The 20,353-nt window shown below is 41.4% G+C and overlaps 1 protein-coding gene across 1 annotated transcript in view; it reads left to right on the top strand.

Annotated features, from left to right (window-relative positions):
* EPG5 (ectopic P-granules autophagy protein 5 homolog) overlaps positions 1–20,353 on the top strand; it is a 231,820-nt gene that overhangs the window by 91,667 nt on the left and 119,800 nt on the right. The window contains exons 19-21 of the mRNA XM_030192892.1: positions 989–1,186; positions 9,357–9,467; positions 16,007–16,129. Coding sequence (XP_030048752.1) covers positions 989–1,186; positions 9,357–9,467; positions 16,007–16,129 — 432 coding nt within the window. The remainder of the gene's footprint in view (positions 1–988; positions 1,187–9,356; positions 9,468–16,006; positions 16,130–20,353) is intronic.

The raw sequence follows: 20,353 nt of genomic DNA, 5'->3' as shown, positions 1-20,353 counted from the left end.
AATTCATAAGACCTCAGTTTTTCCTATGTTAAAGAAAAACAAACCACAGCCTATTATCCAGCTCAGCAGTTCTACATGACACTTAGATATTAGATAGTGTTTCCATCTTCTTGATATACACCATGCCAAGGCTGGAATAGAGTTGAATGTTATCAGCATATAATTGAAATTAAATATCTTCTCATTTTCTGACAATATCATCCAGTAATATCACTAAATAGATGTTGAGCAACATGAGGGATAAAATGGAACATCATATTTCAGGTTCCAGGGAAGCCATGCAGCATCTTGCACCCTAACTCAAGGGGACCTATCCAAGTAAGATACATTTGGACTTAACTCACACCTTATTTCAGTAGTAGCTCAAGGTGAATTACATTCAGGTACACTAAATTTCTGTGTCCCCACAGGGTTTACAATCTTAAGTTTGTAGATGAGGTAATGGAGAGTTAAGTGATTTGTCCGAGATCACAGGAGTAGTTGCAGGATATGAACCAGGCTCCCTTGGTTGTCAACCCAGTGCTCTAACCACGAGGCTATTCCTCCAAGATTGGTTTTCTAAATAGGATCCAAAGGTCATAGCCAGTGTTGTCGTACTTCCGGAAAGAACTTGTATAGAGATCAGGCAGGTTCATTACTCATTTTTCTCTTGCCCAAATATCTACAGTGGGGAGGGAGCTCTCTATAGCCTTTATTATAAACAAACTTGTCTGGTGCAAAATATCTTAGAAAGTCTATCCCACTCGTTTTAGGTTTTCAGTAAGTACAGCCTGTGGGTAAGTACACAGTGTTCAGGTACCTGACAGTGTTGCACAATCTCTACCAATGAGATTTGCAACACATTAGTTAAGGGTTCATTTTCCACATTCATTAAACATAACCTTTTCACAATGGTATGAACAACTTTAGAAATATTCAACTAATAACTTTTGTAAAAAGCTCTGTACCTCATATAGAAGTAAACCATGTTTTTGCTTTGTGTTTGCAGACTCATGTTTTTGCAAGCAGTCAACCTAATGAAGTGGGCCCCGAAGCTGTATTGGAATTCTGGGTTCAGGTTTTCACAAGCCAACCGCTCTGGCACAGAGAGAAAACCATTCTATTTCTAATGGATCATCTGTGCGAAGCTGCTTTTCGAAGCATGAAAGAGGACTGTGTACAGAAGCTACTCTATCAGCAGCATAAGGTAACACCTTTCCCTTAACCTTAGTTCTTTTTACTTGTCCATGTTTCAGTTGTCTAGTTTATTTTAACCTTGAAATTCATAGCAGAGTATACTGTCCTAGCTGCTGTCAGAAATTTAACAGTCTGCTACCGACCCTAAAGGGACTATTAGTTTTGTAAAGTGCTAGCTTGGTTGGAGAACATACTATTGCATAGGTAGCGGAATGGGGTGAGCACTTGGGACCATGGCGTGATCAATATTTTGCCCAACATGACATAGAAACATACAGAATGATAGCAGATAAAGATTATGTAGCCTATCCAGTCTGCCCATCCATGTTATCTATTATCTCTTCATCTCCTTTAGAGACCCTATATGCTTGTCAAACTCGAGTTTGATTTGTTTGGCGCCTCTAACCAAAAAGGTGTTCTGCAGCCCTATTCCTTTAGAATAGGGATTAACAAGCAGACTGCAGTGCAATTCAGACTGTTTGGATGTGTTCTTCCCAGTTGGGATTTATGTATGGCGTTACAAAGTGACTGTAACTTGATTTGAATTGATACCTACATTTTTCAGGGCAGCAGTTTGCCTACCTGTCTTCTGTTCAATATGTTATTGCCACAAATATAAGAGGCGATGGAGAAGGCCACAATATAGTGACACTAAATCCTTCCTCCTTCACCCTCTCCCCCCCATCTTGTCAACTCTTTCATTAACAACAACAAAAAATAACATTTCCTTAATGTCCCCATCAGACCAGTCCAAATGTTTGGGTTATACTGTCCTGCTAGCAGGTGGAGACTGAGAACTAAAAGCTGTGATGTTATCCTTTAAGAATCTTGTGCAGTCTCCTGTCCAGTCAGTCTCCAACTGTTGGTTTAATAGTTTTCCTTTGCAGCCTGGTATGGTCTGGTAGGACAATTATTTGTTTTTAGTTGGTCATTCAAAAGAAAAAAATATAAGGGGGGTTTCAAATGTAGCTAAGGCTTGTTCTGCCACTGCAATACCTGTAGCTTAGGAATATAACATCTGGGGGTCCCAGGTTGCTCCCCCTCCCACTTTGGGCCTTTTTCCTCCTTATTTGGGAAGTTTCTTCGCGTGCCCAGACTAAAGTCACATCAACAGACAAAAAAAACTCTTTTTTTGAAAGTGATGGCTGATCTCATTAACAGCTGGCAGAGAAGACTGCTCTATTTTATTGAGAAAGTGAGAGTTGTTATTGATTTGAATCAGACAGTTTCCAGGTTTGTGCCCAGGCATTGTGTCTCTGTGAAGTTGCGGATTTGTCTATAGCACCGTTGCTGGAAAAAAGTAAACACTACACTGTCTCTGGTGGACATCAGCTGGCTGCTGCTTCAGTAGGGTAGTGTTGAGCATCTAATGACAGAATGGAGAATTGGATCTCTGTCAGTTTGGGGAGTGTTTGGGTGGTACAGTGTAAGGAAGCCTCAGACCATTTGGCAGCTGTGTATGAATTGCCTGAGGCAGCAGTAACAGATCTGATTTTGGTAGGAATCACTGCTATTTTAAATGTGTCTTCAGAGATTCCAGCTCAAGATGACCTTCTTGAATTATTCCTCTGTATCCAAATAAATTCTGAGTCTGTTCAGCTGAGCAGGTCTCAGGGCTTTGATTCTGAGCAGATGTTCTCTTCTGAGTTTATATTTTGTAATACTTAACACCATCTCTCCTACTGTCACCCCTCCCATCTGTCATATCCTCAACCTCTCTCTCTCCACTGCAACTGTCCCTGACAACTTCAAGCACGCCGTAGTCACACCACTCCTCAAAAAACCATCACTAGACCCTACCTGTCCCTCCAACTACCGCCACATCTCCCTCCTACCCTTCCTCTCCAAGATACTTGAGCGCGCCGTTCACAGCCGCTGCCTTGATTTTCTCTCCTCTCATGCCATCCTCGATCCGCTTCAATCCGGTTTTCGCCCTCTACACTCGACAGAAACGGCACTCTCTAAAGTCTGTAATGACCTGTTCCTTGCCAAATCCAGAGGTCACTACTCCATCCTCATCCTCCTCGATCTATCCGCCGCTTTTGACACTGTCAATCATGATTTACTTCTTGCCACACTGTCCTCATTTGGGTTCCAGGGCTCTGTCCTCTCCTGGTTCTCCTCCTATCTCTCCCACCGCACCTTCAGAGTACATTCTCATGGATCTTCCTCCACCCCCATCCCGCTCTCTGTTGGAGTTCCCCAGGGATCTGTCCTTGGACCCCTTCTTTTCTCAATCTACACCTCTTCCCTGGGCTCATTGATCTCATCTCATGGTTTCCAGTATCATCTTTATGCTGATGACACCCAGCTGTATCTCTCCACACCAGACATCACTGCGGAGACCCAGGCCAAAGTATCGGCCTGCTTATCCGACATTGCTGTCTGGATGTCCAGCCGCCACCTGACACTAAACATGGCCAAGACCGAGCTTATCGTCTTTCCACCAAAACCCACTTCACCTATTCCTCCACTCTCTGTCTCAGTCGATAACACCCTCATCCTCCCCGTCTCATCTGCCCGCAACCTCGGAGTCATCTTCGACTTGTCCCTCTCCTTCTTTGAGCATATCCAGCAGATAGCCAAGACCTGTCGCTTCTTTTTTTTTTCTTTAACATCAACAAAATTCGCCCTTTCCTCTCTGAGCACACCACCTGAACTCTCATCCACTCTCTCATTACCTCTCGCCTTGACTACTGCAACCTACTCCTCACTGGCCTCCCACTTAACCATCTATCCCCCCTTCAATCCGTTCAGAACTCTGCTGCATGTCTTATATTCCGCCTGGACTGATATGCTCATATCACCCCTCTCCTCAGGTCACTTCACTGGCTCCCGATCAGATACCGCATACAGTTCAAGCTTCTCCTTTTTACCTACAAAGGCACTCAGTCTGCAGCCCCTCATTATCTCTCTACCCTCATCTTCCCTTACGTTCCCACCCGAAACCTCCGCTCACAGAACAAATCCCTCCTCTCAGTATCCTTCTCCACCACCGCCAACTCCAGGCTCCGCCCTTTCTGCCTTGCCTCACCCTATGCTTGGAATAAACTTCCTGAGCCCTTGCGCCAAGCCCCCTCCCTACCCATCTTCAAATCCTTGCTCAAAACCCACCTCTTCAATGTTGCTTTCGGCACCTAACCTTTATACCTATTCAGGTAGTCTAGACTGCCCCTATTTGACTGACTGTACATTTGTCCTTTAGATTGTAAGCTCCTTGAGCAGGGACTGTCCTTCTATGTTAAACTGTACAGCGCTGCGTAACCCTAGTAGCGCTTTAGAAATGTTAAGTAATAGTAGTAGTAATGCATAAAGCTTTTGGTATAAGGGGGAACTTTGGGGCAGGAATCTTAGCAAAGGCAAATTTTTCAGGTGAGGCCCTTTCTAAACACCCTAGGTTGGATTTGTTGGAGGATCAGGATGGTAAGGTTTTGGTATCTTCTCTTTGGTCAGTGTATACTGCACAAGAATCTATAGAGCAGCAGTTTGAATTTGAATTTGACGAGGAGTTTTAATCTGAGGAGGTGGGCATTTTTCCAGGTTGTTTTGCATATTTTTTATGGAGATGAGTTTGTAGTTGACCAGTTTAATTTCTGTAGACTGTCCTAGCTCTAGTGCAAAAGTAGAAGATCCATTGGTGGTTGGTATTAGGAAATCTTCTAATGCCTTTCCACTTCATCTAATTATAAATTAGATGATTTCAGTAGAATGGGAAATCCCAGATGCTGGTTTTCATATGAGTCATTCCATGATTAGGCTGTACCCAGTTACAAGCTTTGTCTTCCTAAAGTTGATGCAGTTGTATTGGTGATGACAAAAAAGGACCATCATTCCAGTTGAGGATAGTGTGGAAATGAAAGATCTGCAGGATGAAATCTTTTTTGAAATAGCAGCTTGTGGAGGTTATGTTGCCTGAGCATATTTTAGGAGTTCAGAGCAATTGTGTGAGGAATCTATGCTGTCTTTGGTGGAAGAATGTATCATTGGTCATTTAGATATGGATACCTCTCTGTGCTGGCTTCGGGGCATTCCAGGCATGCCTTGTATGATTTAATAAGAGTTTCAGCCAATAAATGTCTTTGTTAGTTAAAGTTTGTGGCTCAGAAACTTGTCTTAATAAGTTGCTTTTTAGGAGAGCCTATTCTTTGGGAGGATTAAAAAACCTCTCTGAATCTAAAGTTCTGTGACTTCCAGAAGATCGTCCCAATTCTTCAGCTAAGGGATTGCCAAATGAAGGTCACTTTATAGATCTATGATATTTAGGCCGGAGAGAGTGAGTGGTACATAGCACAGTGGGTTTCTTTGTAGAGGCCAGTCCTTAAGAGGTGGACAGAAATTCTCCATGGGAAATGTTGTTTGTTACAAAAGTTCCCAACGAAGGCTTGTGGGCCTGCACTCTGATTCCTTTGGTGGATGGTTGATTAAGGTTCTTTTACTGGAGGTGGACTCAAATATTCACATTTGCAATGCATATGCCCTAGAGTTTGCACAACCTATTCCTGAGGCGTTCCTGGAATTGCCGTATCAGTCTCATCTAAAAGCAGTATATGTCAGACAGACTTTAGATAGGTTAATCCAGTAGGGAGCTGTGATTCCAGTGGAGCTCAAGGAAGAATGAACAAGAAATAGTTCAATTTACTCTGTAGTGCCAAAAAAAGGCATATTTCATCCCATTTTTGGATCTTAAGTGTGTTATATTTCTCAGGGTTCCAAGTTTTCAGATGGAAACACTAAGGTCAGCGATTGTAGCAGTTCAACAGGAGAATTTTTCTTATTGTTTAGATCTGACAGAAGCTGACCTGCATATTCCTATCAGACAAGTTCAAAAGCATTTCTTAAGATTTGCAGTGTTAGGCTAACATTTTCAATTTTGCGCTCTGGCTTCTGCACTTGGGACATTCTTAAAAGTCATGGTAGTATTAGCAGTGGTACAAAGAAGAAGGCATCTTGGTCCATTCCTATTTGGACAATTGGCAGATATGAGTGAAGATCAACTGCGAAAGTGAGGAAGCCACAAATTTGTATGGTATGATTGCTACAGGAGTAGGAATAGGATGTTAACTTCATCAAGAGCAACTTGTGCCCATCTCAAACATTGGAATATTTGTGAATCAGATTAGATACTCACCAAGGAGATATGGTTCTACCTAGAGAGAAGCAGACCATCTGGTTTTATCTACAAGTCCTAGATTTGATGGCAGCGACATTAGTTCCACGGGTCAGGATGCACATGTGTTCCTTACAGAGGTCTCTTCTCTTTCGATGGTTGCCTCAAATTGAAGACTTGAACATGGTTTTGCCTCTTCGTTGGGAAGTCAGGTGGTTGCAATAAGACAGTCTGTCCAGGGGAGGGAGCCTAGAGCAGTGATTCCAAAATCTGTCCTGGGGGAACCAGATTTTCAGGATATCCACAATGAATATGCATGAGATCAATTTGCATACACTGCTCCTTGGTATGCTGATCTCATGCATATTCATTATGGATATCCTGAAAACCTGAACAGGTTTGGAAACCCCTGGTGTAGAGGCTCTGGATTGGATAACAGCGATAATGGATACAAGTCTCTCCAGTTGGGGGGCTCATTACCTAGACAGATGGATACAAGGTCCATGGTCACCAAAAGAAGCAGAGTGGTCAGTCATTTGGAAATGCACGTGATTTGCTTGACCCTGATTGAGTTTCACTCATTGATGCCAAACAAGCTGGCTTGGATTCTTTCAGACGATGCAACAGCAGTAATGTGTATAAACAAACAGGGAACAAAAAGTCTTCAAGTAATGGAAGAGGTACAAATGTTGATGAGCTGGACAGAAGAGACTCTAAAGGACATTTCAGCAGCACATTTAGCTGGAGTATAGAATATTCATGTGGACTTTCTAAGCAGGAATGTCTTAGATCAAGGAGAAGGGATCCTAGCAGAGGAAGTCTTCAGCGCAGTGGTTCTGTGTTGGGTGTTATTCCTTTATGGATCTGATAGCAACAAGTTGAAAGGTGAACGTGCCCACCTTCTTCAGCTGCAGGAAGGATCAGAAGTCAGTAGGAAAAGATGCTCTAGTTCAGCCTTGGCCTCTTGAATGTGTTTTTCTTTGGCCTCTGATAGGCAGGGTCATCCAGAAGATAGACATTTTGTGCTTAGAGTGTTGATAGCTCTGGACTGGCCAAGAAGACCATGGTAAGGAGACTTGGTGTGTCCTGAAGTGGCGGATCCCCTCGTACTATCAGACAGAGTGGCAGTTAGTTCAGGGTCCGATCAGCATGCACGGCGTGTCTCTTTTATGTTATGGCTTGCCTCTTGAGAGAGCGTGGTTGAAGAGGTGGTAGTGTTATTGCTAGGCTACTTGTTATTACATTCTAGGAAATCTCCTACTTCCTTAGTGTATGAGAGAGCATGGAGAATTTTTGAAGATTGGTGTAAGGAGAAGCATATTTGGGGTTTTTGTTTCAGGAATTTTTACAGCATGATCTGGAAAAGGGATTGGAACTTGCAGCCTTCTCCTGTTTCTAAGGTCTCATGAAGAGTAAGAATTTGAATTTGAGTTCTTATCAGGATGTGGTGCATTTCTTAAGAGGTATTAAGCTGATCAGTTCTCCTCATGGTAAAATGGGTTCCCCCTTGGGATTTGAATTTAGCTTTATACTCCTTGCTACAGGTTCCCTTTGAACCTTTTAAATCAGCTACTTTGAAAGATGTTAATTGGGTAGGACAGTCTTCTGTTCAGTTGGTATGTGCCCACTATTTTGGTCCACCCACTTTTCTAGCTCTAATGCTAGATTAGATGTTTACTTAGGCTGAGTTATGTTTTTACTTAGGAAGGTCCCTGTTAGAGATCCTTTCAGTGATGTGATAGGAGTAGAGGGCAGGGTAGAAGTGGTGTGTGGAGTGGTTTTATATATATATTTTTCACTGTGAATGTGTTTTTTGGTTTACTGCTCAGATCAGCTTTCGCCGGATATGCAGTTATTAAGTCTGTTAAATATAGTTTGAGGAGCAATCTATTCCTTTCCCTTTTCTACCCTCTTTCTCTCTCCCCTCCGAGTGCAAGCATGACCTATCTACAGCAGCCCCTCGCTTTCCTGTGTGCTGGCTGTAATTTAAAAATTCTTACCTCGGGGTCTGGCGTCAGCAGTGAAGGCAAGCAGCGCTTCAGACTGCCTTCCCATGTGTCTCAGCTCTACCTCTGGTCCTGCTCTTCCGGAAACAGGAAATGAGGGTGGGACCAGAAGCAGAGCTGAGACACATGGGAAGGCAGTCTGAAGTGCCACTCGCCTTCACTGCAGACGCCAGACCCCGAGGTAAGAATTTTTAAATTACAGCCGGCACACAGGAAAGTGAAGGGCTGCTGTAGACAGGTCGTGCTTGCATTCGGAGGGGAGAGAGAGGGAGGGAGACGCGGGGGCGTGGAACTCGGAGGGGAGGGAGGGAGGGACGTCCTGCAACTCGAAGGGAAGGAGAGGGAGGGAGGGAGGGAGGTAAGGGGACATGGAACTCAGAGGAGAGGGGGGCCTGCAACTCGGAGGGAGGGGGGCGATTCTGTACTCACCTCCGCTGGCTGGTGCTGGGTTACCTTCCCTCTCACTGATCCGCCCTCTGACGTCATTGCCAGGGCGGACCAATGGGAAGTGTGTTACGAACCCAGGCATCCAGACAGAGGTGCAAATTATTATATAGGAAGTGCAATATTCATCCCTTAACTGCATGAACTGAACCACTTAAAGATAGGACTGATATTTATTCAGCCCAGTTTAAACAGTTACCTTATGTGGTTAAGTGCTGACTATTGGTCGCTTAACTGCACAAGTGACAATTACGCCCACAAGTTTGCTGATTTTGGCTGAGACACTAACCACGAATGTTTAGTGGTGCTTACCGGTTAAGTTCTGTTGAATATTCACGGTTAGCTATGGACAAGCGATTTAAATGGCCAGGAGCCTCTCCAGGAGATTAAATTGCTTTGCATATCGGGCGGGCAGATAGCGTATTATGTGTAGTGGTACAGCAAGTGTAGAACCCTGTACTTATCAACTTTTTGTCCTGAGTTAAACTTAATTCTACTTTTGTTGCGTGTGCCTCATAGTATTCAGGCACTCATTATAATGCTGTGTTAAAGGTGGCTACTCTTATTTCAGCAGTGTATTATTTTAAAAAACAATTTTATTTTTGTCTGAATCTCTTTTTCAGAATGCATTAGGTTATCACTGTGACCGCAGTCTTCTGTCTTCACTAGTGAGCTGGATTGTTGCAGGAAACATGACACCTTCCTTCATTGAGGGAAATTCAAACCCCTCTCAGGTAAGGCAGCAAACACCTGGCAAGTGAAATAGGACTATTAGGATAGTGATGCTCAAACCAGTATCCTGCCCTCCCAGCCAGCCAGGTTTTCAGGATATTCCTAATGAAAATGAAAGAGCTATATTTGCATACATTGGAAGCAGTGCTTGCAAATGTATATTTCAAGTCATATTGTGCTGAAGTCCTGTCCTCTCCCTTCCTTTGTCTCTTTCCTATAAACAATTGGCGTTCCAATTTTCCTTCTCTTTTTGTTTATGATATTTTATTGTAACCAGCCTTGATGTTTTTACGGAAGGCAGTGTATCAAGCCTATTAAACCATATGCTAAGTGACTTGTGCAAGCCTGAGGACTAATTTGAGAAGGTGAAGAAAGTTATATAAAAACGCACTTCTAAACAGCAAATTTCAACAGTTAAGTGTAGTGATGGATGGGATGCCTGAGGTTTAATAGACAAAGCAAATGGCAAGCAATGCACATATTAACAGTAAATTTGAGATATTTGATATTACACCTAATGTACTCTGCTTAGCATTGAGGTTATTACTGTTGTGTTGTGGTGTGTGTGCATAATTAACTCATTTGAAGTCATTGTCCCAAGAGCAACCTAGGTGGAAAGCATAGTAGCTTATCCTATAACTAAGGTTCTCTAGGGACAGCAACATCCTACAGCCACATGAGTGGTTGTGCGACTACAGTGGCGGAGCAGATCGAATCTGCCGTCTCAGAAGTCTCTAGAAAAGGTTAGTCCGTTCAGTTTATATTTAGCAAGCTTCAGCTGCAAGATGAATGGGCAGGAATATATGGCTTTATGACCCTGCTGTCCACGAAGAACTTGTGTTAACATGGTAAGCAACTATGCTTTCTCCATAGACAAGTATGATCAGTACAGCAACAGATGGGTGACTTCATAGCTGAGAATTGCAATAAAGTTTTCTTTATTCATTCTCTATATTTTGCAACCCGAGGAAATAGCCTGTAGAGGAGGAGGCAGGTTGACGCTTACTCATAGATACTCCTTAAGACAGCTTAACTAATTGTGGAAGTCAATCCTTGAGGCTTGGTCAGTACAGTATTGTTTAGTGCAGGGTCCCCTTCTTTGCACATGTCTTCCATAGAATCACTGTGAATCACTGTGTAATTGTACCACTGAAATTGTTGTAGCTCTAAGTTGGTCAGCACTCACTCATGCAGAAAGGCTAGAACTAGTCTGATTATAACAAAAAAAAATTACACAGGGAGTCCAAGATGGTCGCCGAATGAGACAGACGTGTTTCAGAGCTCCTCCGGATTTTCTACTTAGCTTAAAATATTACCTGAAAATGCCGAAGAGAAGGGGCAGAGCTGCTGCTACTGCTTCCCAGCAGCAAAGACCTCTTATCTCTTCTAGCTCGATGGACTTATATCTGCAGAGAGCTCAGAATTCGATATTATCGTCGGTGAGCGGTCCGTTGGCTCAGCCTAGGCCTGGAGACCATGAGCAGAACCCTGGACTGGAAGTCTCACTAAGCCCTGACGGAAGGACTCCTCCTCAGCCTGCGTCTGCAACCCCCGAAACTGAAGTGTTAAAGGGTGGAGCTGGACGGGAAGCAGTTTTGGCTATATCGGAGGAACTGGGAGGCTCGTTAACCCCCCAGTCTGTCTGCACACACAGCAGAAAAATCTCAGGAGGAAAAACAAGGGACAGCTGAAGGTGAGAAACACCTACAACAAGGGGAAATAGAAGATACTTCATTTGCAAATCTTTTACAGAAACCCGCAGAAGTGATATTAGATAATCTGTGGCTGCTGATTGCTGAACTGGGGAAGGCTTTATGCCCCCAGATGAAAATATTGAGTGAAGAAGTTGTGATACTAGATGGGAAAGTAAAAGAAATTGAGAATGAGGTGAAATCAGTGAGAATAGAACTTGGTAAACAAGAGAGAGATTTTTCACAGATGCAGATATTACAAATGACTATGCTGAAAGATTTGACTACTTTTAGGAGAAAATCAGAAATGTTGGAAAATAATTCAAGAAGTAATAATCTGCGTTTTATTAATATTCCTCACCAACATTTAATTTCCCCGAGAGAAATGTTGAAGAATTACTTTAAAGAAGTGTTAGAGATAGGAGACAGTGATATACCCCCCTTTTCACAGGTTTTTTATATCCCTGTGAGAGGAGAGGAAAACCAACAGAAACAAAAAATTCAAGATAATCAAACACTGGATGTCTCATCACTGCTTGAAATGTCGGACACAGAGCAAATAACGGCAACCACTTTACTGGCTACAGTAGCGTTACCTTCAGACAAGGTCTGGATTTTAAAGAAGTTCTTCCAGAAAAAAGAAAAAACCTTTCGAGGTTTACAAACTCGGGTTTTTCCAGACTTTGCGAAGGAAACGCAAAAACGGAGACAGAGGTTTCTGCAAATGAAGCAGGAGGTCCTTCAGTTAGGGGCATCATTCTATTTAAAATATCCGTGTAAATGTTTGATTTCCTACCAATCAGTGAAATATGTGTATTTTGACCCTGTTCAACTGTCTTCTTTTATAACAGCTAAAAGAGTACCCATTTAAAGATAATCGAATTGGAACATATCTTTATCTCTATTTTGTTTGAAACAGTTTTTTGCCTTTTTCTTCTCTCCAGTATATAGGAATATTGGACTCCACTTATGGACTTGTATGAAGCTATGGGAAAGTGTTAATTTTTGTATTGATAATTTTCCTAGATAATTTAAATGTAATAGCTGAATTTTTCCTTAACAAATGATTTACTTGTGTAATTTGAAATTATAATGATAAAAAAAATTACATTCAGAAGACCACGTAGATAAAATCTTTTTTAATAACTGGAAAACCAATTTTATTAGGATTGTAAGATAAGAGTCGTTAAGATGGTTTGTTGGAAGAGATGGCTCTTGAAGGTATATCTGGAATGGCCTCTTGGAATCCAGTTTGTACAGTAATTGGTCTTCAGTATTATGTGGTAGTGGAAAGAATACTGATAGAACCACTGGTTGGTTAATGTGAAAATTAGAAACTACTTTCAGTAAAAGCCTGAGGTGAGTGCGAAACACAACTCTGTTGTCAAAAATTTGCATGTGTGGATTGTAGTAGGCAAGTGCTTTGCAACTCAGTGATATGGTGAGCTGACATGATAGCCACAAGAAACTGAGTTTTTCAAGAGAGGAACTTAAGGAGGATGATTCTAGTGGTTCAAATGGTGCTTTTAGTAGTTGCAATGACTTTAAGTTGAGATCCCATATCACTGGAGGCTTTTTGGTTGGTGGCCTTGAGTTGAAAAGGCCTTTCATGAACATTACTATTAATAGGTGTTCTTTTGTTTGAATATTTTTATTAATGAAAGAACAAACACATGTGTACACACAGATTTATTAATATCACAGCCTGGCAACCCCCCCCCCCCCCCCCCCGATCCATCACAGTTTTAATCGTTCTCTAACAAATGCTGCAATGGTACCAAATTTCCTTAGCATATACCATCTCATCATACCTTTACACCTTGACAGGTTCATTTCAATAAACAGAATATTCACTATCCGAAAATAAATTTTCATTGAGAAGTTCTTTTGGATGTATCGTTTTTTTTAATGACTTCCCAGGTGACTTGTTGCATCCTTGGAGTAATTTTGGCAGTTTGGCCATTCCTGAGAAGATTCACCACTGTTCCAAGTCTTTTCAGTTTGGAGATAACTATCTGTGGTTCGGTGAAGTCCCAGAACTTTTGAAAAGGCTGAGATACTTAAAAAACTCTTTTTCTCATTTCTTCTGGAATTTTCCTTTGATTGTAGCATAGTTCGTGTAAAAACTTTGTGGTGACTACTTCGCCCTTATGGTAATGTTCATTATTTATTTATTTATTAATACTCATTTACCACCTTTCTGAAGGAATTCACTCGAGGCGGTGTACAGCAAGAATAAGTCAAACATAAGCAATAGACAATTACAGCAGTACAAATATTCAGACAGCAATACAAAGAATGGCATAGTATGCTACATTATAATACTAACACAATACACAATAAAATGTTTTAATAGACAGCATAGGGTGTAAGCAAAGGTGGAATATATAGACAGGAGTAAGAAAATAAGGGACTAGTTTAAAAAAAGTTGCAAATGAGGTCAGAAAGGTGCTTAACATTATCTGTAGGAGTGGATAAACATGTCCTGCTATAATACATGTAGCCAATGTCATTTACTTAAGGAAGTTAAGCAGTCTCAAGTTATATCTTTTGACCTGGTTCTCCAGGTATTCTAAATGCCGATGTATATAGTTCTTGTCTTTTACAGAGGCTGACCCTAAACCCACCAAAGTTTGAACTTCAGATTCCAAAACTTCCATCTTCAAGGACTCCTGGGCGGTTACTTGTGTCTGAACCAAGACAGCCTCTGAAATAACCTTGATGTCTTTTACATTTTCCATGAATAAAGGTTGCAAAGACAAATACATGCCATATGCAATATCCCACAGTGATTCTAATATCAAAACAGCTGTTTTTTCAAAGACCTGGGTCCTAGAGACAGGTGTGGGCTGACTCCTCACAGTTTCCATAGAAAATATCTTTAATGCAGACTGCAGAAATGAATCTCTCTCAGGTTCCAAAAACACAAACACTGCGGACAACCTCCCCTCTGTTCACCCTCTGTTCCCACCTCTTGAGCGGCACCTACTCCACTTCCTGGTTGCGGGGGAAGCCGTTCGCTCAACAGGACTCAATAAAGCCCCATCAAAGCTGCTGGCCAATGTCATTGTGGTGGTCCCGGCAGAAGGAGAGGAAGTCATATAAGCCAACACTGCGGAAATGAAAATAGGGATGCACATTTATTCTGTTCACTGGAGTGCTTTAACAACCAATTTAACGTGCTTTAACCTATGAATTAACTGTGTTCTGTCAAGTAGGGGCCCTTTTACTAAGCCACTATAGCACTAGCACATGGCTACCATGCACTAAAAAGTGGGAAGTGTGCCCACTGCTGGAGAGAAGGCATGCCATGTGCTAATCTGATTACTGAGCTGCCCGATTACTGTGGGAATAGCGTGGAAGCCCTTACCGCCAAGTAAATAGGTGTCAGTAAGGGCTCCCATAGTAATGGCCACGCCTTTAATTGAGAAATTTGCGCAAATGCGGCCATTTTACTGCCGTGCTAAAAGTGGCCACATCATAGGGTGAGGTTTAGATTCAGCAGGGCTGGCTGCAATCAAGCCACGCTGTATTCAGAGAATGTGGTAAAGGCGGTTAGCTTAGCAGGGTTTAAAAAAGGTCTGGACGGCTTCCTAAAAGAAAAGTCCATAGACAATTATTAAATTGATTTGGGGAAAATCCACTGCTTATTTCTGGGATAAGCAGTATAAAATGTATTGAACTTTTTCAGAATCTTGCCAGGTATTTGTGACCGGATTGGCCACTGTTGGAAACAGAATGCCGGGCTTGATGGACCTTTGGTCTGTCCCAGTGTGGCAATACTTATGTACTTATGAGTCTAATTATCAATTAAATTTGGGTCAGTTGGTTGATTAACAAATGGGACAGTTTGTTTGTTTTTTGTTTAGTATTTAGCTCATATCTTTCCAGTGGTAGTTCAGGGCAAGTTATGTTCAGGTACAGTAGGTATCTACTTTTTCACATGGGTGATGGATAACTTTTTATTACATGGGATTAGTTTTGTAACTTTTGTATTTCAAATAGGCCACAGCAAGATGGCTGAAGTGGCTCCACTTACTCAGAATGTGGTAAGACCTGGTCAACCGCAACCACCATAACGCCAGCTGTGGAAACCTAAGAGAACAGAGTATATTCAATTTTTCCTACTACTTCCTCTTATTAATGCTCTTCTTCATATGTTTTATCATCATGTCCAGTGAATTTCCTAGCTAATGAAGAGCAAAAATATCAGGGAGGCATCAAGTTACCACAGTAATTTAAATAATAATATGTTATCACTGTATAATAATGATGATGTTCCAAGACTGTGGACATCTGATTAAGTTGCCATTTTGAAATACTTTTAAGTATTCTGGGTTTTTTTTCATTACATCGTATATGACGTGAAGTTTGATTTAAATTTCATGTTCGTTTAAATCCATGCCAGATGAACTTCTACGGTCTATGTCCCAGAAATGCCAAAGAAAGACCATAATCTAGTATTTTATGTACATTCATTGTTGGTTTAAACATACCCCACCGAACCAACATAAAAAAACCTGGATATCTGCGACATAACGAAACCAAAGACCATAATGGACATATCAAAATTCTTCCTCATCTCCCCTAAACTCCCCCAAAGTATTCATCATACCTGAACCTTATTCTACCATAATATCACTTTGTATTTGTTCATACTGGAACTGGTAAACGCCGTTATGGTACTATGTAAGCCACATTGAGCCTGCAAATAAGTGGAAAAATGTGGGATACAAATGTAACACACAAATAAATTGGTAATAAATGTGACTGTTGAGTAGACTGGATAGACTGTTTAGGTATTTATTTGCCATCATTTGCTATGTTACTATGTATTTCTGTGGCTACAGGTTTGGTTTTCGTGGACTGTTTTGAATATGGAGTCCATCTTTGAAGAAGATTCTCAGCTTCGCAGAGTTGTTGAACGGGAATTGGTCAGCAACCCTTCTTTTTCTCCAGATCAGGCACTTAAGGTAAAACAATTGATAGAATAATTTCTGTGGTAAGAGACTGTGGGCTATCTTTAGTTTAGTGGGCTATAAGAATTGAGACAACATTGATTCACAAATAGGAAGTTGTATGAAACAGATCTCATTGACTGTCTTGACTATGTGACAGGGCACATAGTCAAGGAGGAAGCTCTAGGAATCTGCAAAGACTGGAAGAGTACATTCTCCAAGGAGTGTTGTTGGCACCATGCATCCTACATGGGGTTGCCATTGTAGCAGGAATCGTGTTTCCTCCCTCCTCAGGTCTGAGTATATCACCTCTGTTGTATGCCTAGTTTCATCTAATTCTGATAAAAAGGGAGTTTGAATCTGGAACCCCTCTAACCAGAGCCATTGTAAGCCGTGGGACTGTACAAAGAATGAATGCTTTATGGAAATTTTATTTCTTCCAATCTGAGTAAAACCCTAGACAAGTGTTTAAAGAAACAAGACAACTTAAATAACTATAAATATAGTTAGGTTTTCTGTACTGCAAAGGTCCGCTTCAGCAGCCTGGCCATATCTCCCTAAATGAGTTTTTACGGAGAAGGTCTACATCTGCCTCTCTGCAACTTCTATAATCCTAATATCCATTTTCTCTGCTTTTGTTTCCTGCTTCCATTGAGATATACTTGTCTGAATGTGAACTGGCATTCACCTCCCTTCCTTATCTGTTCATGCAAGTTACCTTTTCTGCATTTTCTTAGCAACTGTTTTTCTTTTCTGTCTTTGAATCCCTCCTTTGTTTTCATCTTTCACTGGCTTATTTTTAACTGGTACACAGGCACTTTTGTTTGCCACTCTGGCTTTATTTCAGCTTTTTCAGATATGGCAATATTGCTGGCAACAGAGTGTATATTCTTTCTACCCATAGACTAGATTAGACACATATTGCACTGCACAATGCTGACTGATGTGTCTGCTTTTTTGAGATCCTTCCATCCTCTATGACCAGTTATTGGATTTATCACCCATCAGTGCAGTATTTTACTTATGAGACCTTTTTATTCTTCATTTTTCATATGTTTGTATGATTTATGTTTTATGGAATACCCATTATTGTATTATTGTAGTAAGGTTCAGACTGAGCACAACGTAATTGACATATGGTTTTGTACACAATACTTTATTGTTTACAGCATCTTAATATTTAATTGATACACTCTTATGAGTAATGCACCACATTCATATTTAGTCACACCCCTTTTTCACATATTCCATTCACCAGTCACGTAGTGCACATCACTGTTTGGCGATTTCGTTTAGATATGATGGATTTGCCTACTGCTTCCAGAATCTAGTCATCATCACTTTTTTTTCCACACATCTCTGTGCTAGTTTTGAAGTGCACAGCACTGTCTGGTGATTGAGTTTTGCAAACTGTTCCTAGTATCCTGTATATACTATTTTTATTTATTCCATTTTTGTCGTCTTTTTTTTCTTTTTGTTCTTGTTTTGGGTTTTATACCAACAGCCCTTGTACTTTATACAGGGTGTTACTTGTTTAATGTCACTTCTCAAACCACTCAATGATGATTAGTCCGTTTTTATTTTTAAATTTTTAGGTGCCTTGTTCTGAATCTGGGTTTCATTAGATCTGGTGCGAATGTGCACAGTTTCAGTTTCCTTTGGCGCACTTTCACGGTAGTTTTGTACCGCATCAAATGACCCTCTGGAACCTTGTTTTCAATCAGGGTTTTATAAGGTGTAGTGTGCATGTGCACATTTTTAGTTTTGTTTGGCGCGCTTTCATGTCAGTTTTCACTGCATCCAGTCCATGGTTCACTGCTCCAGTGTAAGGTTTATGAATTTTATCTCCTCTTTGTGCGTTGCTTCATACTGATAGATTAGTTGGGTGACTGTCATAAAAGTCCAGACACGATGGAGTGTTGCCTACATGGAGCGATTGTCTAAACCAGTGGTTGCCAAACCTGGTCCTGGAGGCACCTCAGCTTGCCAGTCATCCTTTCAAGATATCCACAATGAATATTCATGAGAGAGATTTGAATGCAGTGGAAACAGTGCATGCAAATCTATCTCATGACTATTTATTGTGGATATACTGAAAACCTGACTGACTGGGGTGCCTTCAGGACCAGGTTTGGGAACCACTGGTCTAAACCTTGGATGTGTTGGTTGAGCCAGAGTGATGTTTTTCAAATAGAGGCTTCTCAGCTAGTTGATAGTATGATGTGTGCTGCTCAGTTACCGTCTTTAATTGGCAACTGCCCAGATATCTGTTCTTTCTTTGAGCCGGTATATTTCTGTACCTCATGCCTACATCTGTTGTCATTATTCTTTTTTTTGAGCGTAAAAATCATTTTTTTAAAAAACCGGATTGTTTACTCTTTGTGAATTATTAGTTCTGTCTTGTTGGTAATCTGATTTTCACTTTTACCCACTTTTCACATCAATTTATTTAGTTTTATTGGTTAGCTACCACTTTGTCATCAACAATATTCATTACATTCCATTTTAATGAATATTAATAATTTCTTCACACTTGCACATTATATCTCCACCATGTATGTCACATTTCATCAGGGTACATTTAAGTTATTATTTTTTAGACCACATAAGTACATAAGTACATAAGTACATAAGTAGTGCCATACTGGGAAAGACCAAAGGTCCATCTAGCCCAGCATCCTGTCACCGACAGTGGCCAATCCAGGTCAAGGGCACCTGGCACGCTCCCCAAACGTAAAAACATTCCAGACAAGTTGTACCTAAAAATGAGGAATTTTTCCAGTCCATTTAATAGCGGTCTATGGACTTGTCCTTTAGGAATCTATCTAACCCCTTTTTAAACTCCGTCAAGCTAACCGCCCGTACCACGTTCTCCGGCAATGAATTCCAGAGTCTAATTACACGTTGGGTGAAGAAAAATTTTCTCCGATTCGTTTTAAATTTACCACACTGTAGCTTCAACTCATGCCCTCTAGTCCTAGTATTTTTGGATAGCGTGAACAGTCGCTTCACATCCACCCGATCCATTCCACTCATTATTTTATACACTTCTATCATATCTCCCCTCAGCCGTCTCTTCTCCAAGCTGAAAAGCCCTAGCCTTCTCAGCCTCTCTTCATAGGAAAGTCGTCCCATCCCCACTATCATTTTCGTCGCCCTTCGCTGTACCTTTTCCAATTCTACTATATCTTTTTTGAGATACGGAGACCAGTACTGAACACAATACTCCAGGTGCGGTCGCACCATGGAGCGATACAACGGCATTATAACATCCGCACACCTGGACTCCATACCCTTCTTAATAACACCCAACATTCTATTCGCTTTCCTAGCCGCAGCAGCACACTGAGCAGAAGGTTTCAGCGTATCATCGACGACGACACCCAGATCCCTTTCTTGATCCGTAACTCCTAACGCGGAACCTTGCAAGACGTAGCTATAATTCGGGTTCCTCTTACCCACATGCATCACTTTGCACTTGTCAACATTGAACTTCATCTGCCACTTGCACGCCCATTCTCCCAGTCTCGCAAGGTCCTCCTGTAATCGTTCACATTCCTCCTGCGACTTGACGACCCTGAATAATTTTGTGTCATCGGCGAATTTAATTACCTCACTAGTTATTCCCATCTCTAGGTCATTTATAAATACATTAAAAAGCAACGGACCCAGCACAGACCCCTGCGGGACCCCACTAACTACCCTCCTCCACTGAGAATACTGGCCACGCAATCCTACTCTCTGCTTCCTATCTTTCAACCAGTTCTTAATCCATCATAATACCCTACCTCCGATTCCATGACTCTGCAATTTCTTCAGGAGTCTTTCGTGCGGCACTTTGTCAAACGCCTTCTGAAAATCCAGATATACAATATCAACCGGCTCCCCATTGTCCACATGTTTGCTTACCCCCTCAAAAAAATGCATTAGATTGGTGAGGCAAGACTTCCCTTCACTAAATCCGTGCTGACTTTGTCTCATCAGTCCATGTTTTTGTATATGCTCTGCAATTTTATTCTTAATAATAGCCTCCACCATCTTGCCCGGCACCGACGTCAGACTCACCGGTCTATAATTTCCCGGATCTCCTCTGGAACCCTTCTTAAAAATCGGAGTAACATTGGCTACCCTCCAGTCTTCCGGTATTACACTCGATTTTAGGGACAGATTGCATATTTCTAACAGTAGCTCCGCAAGTTCATTTTTTAGTTCTATTAATACTCTGGGATGAATACCATC

The sequence above is a fragment of the Microcaecilia unicolor genome, chromosome 2 (assembly GCF_901765095.1).
Source record: "Microcaecilia unicolor chromosome 2, aMicUni1.1, whole genome shotgun sequence".
NCBI lineage: Eukaryota > Metazoa > Chordata > Amphibia > Gymnophiona > Siphonopidae > Microcaecilia > Microcaecilia unicolor.
Note: the sequence above shows the minus strand (reverse complement) of the source record. Positions and strands in the feature narration are given on the sequence as shown.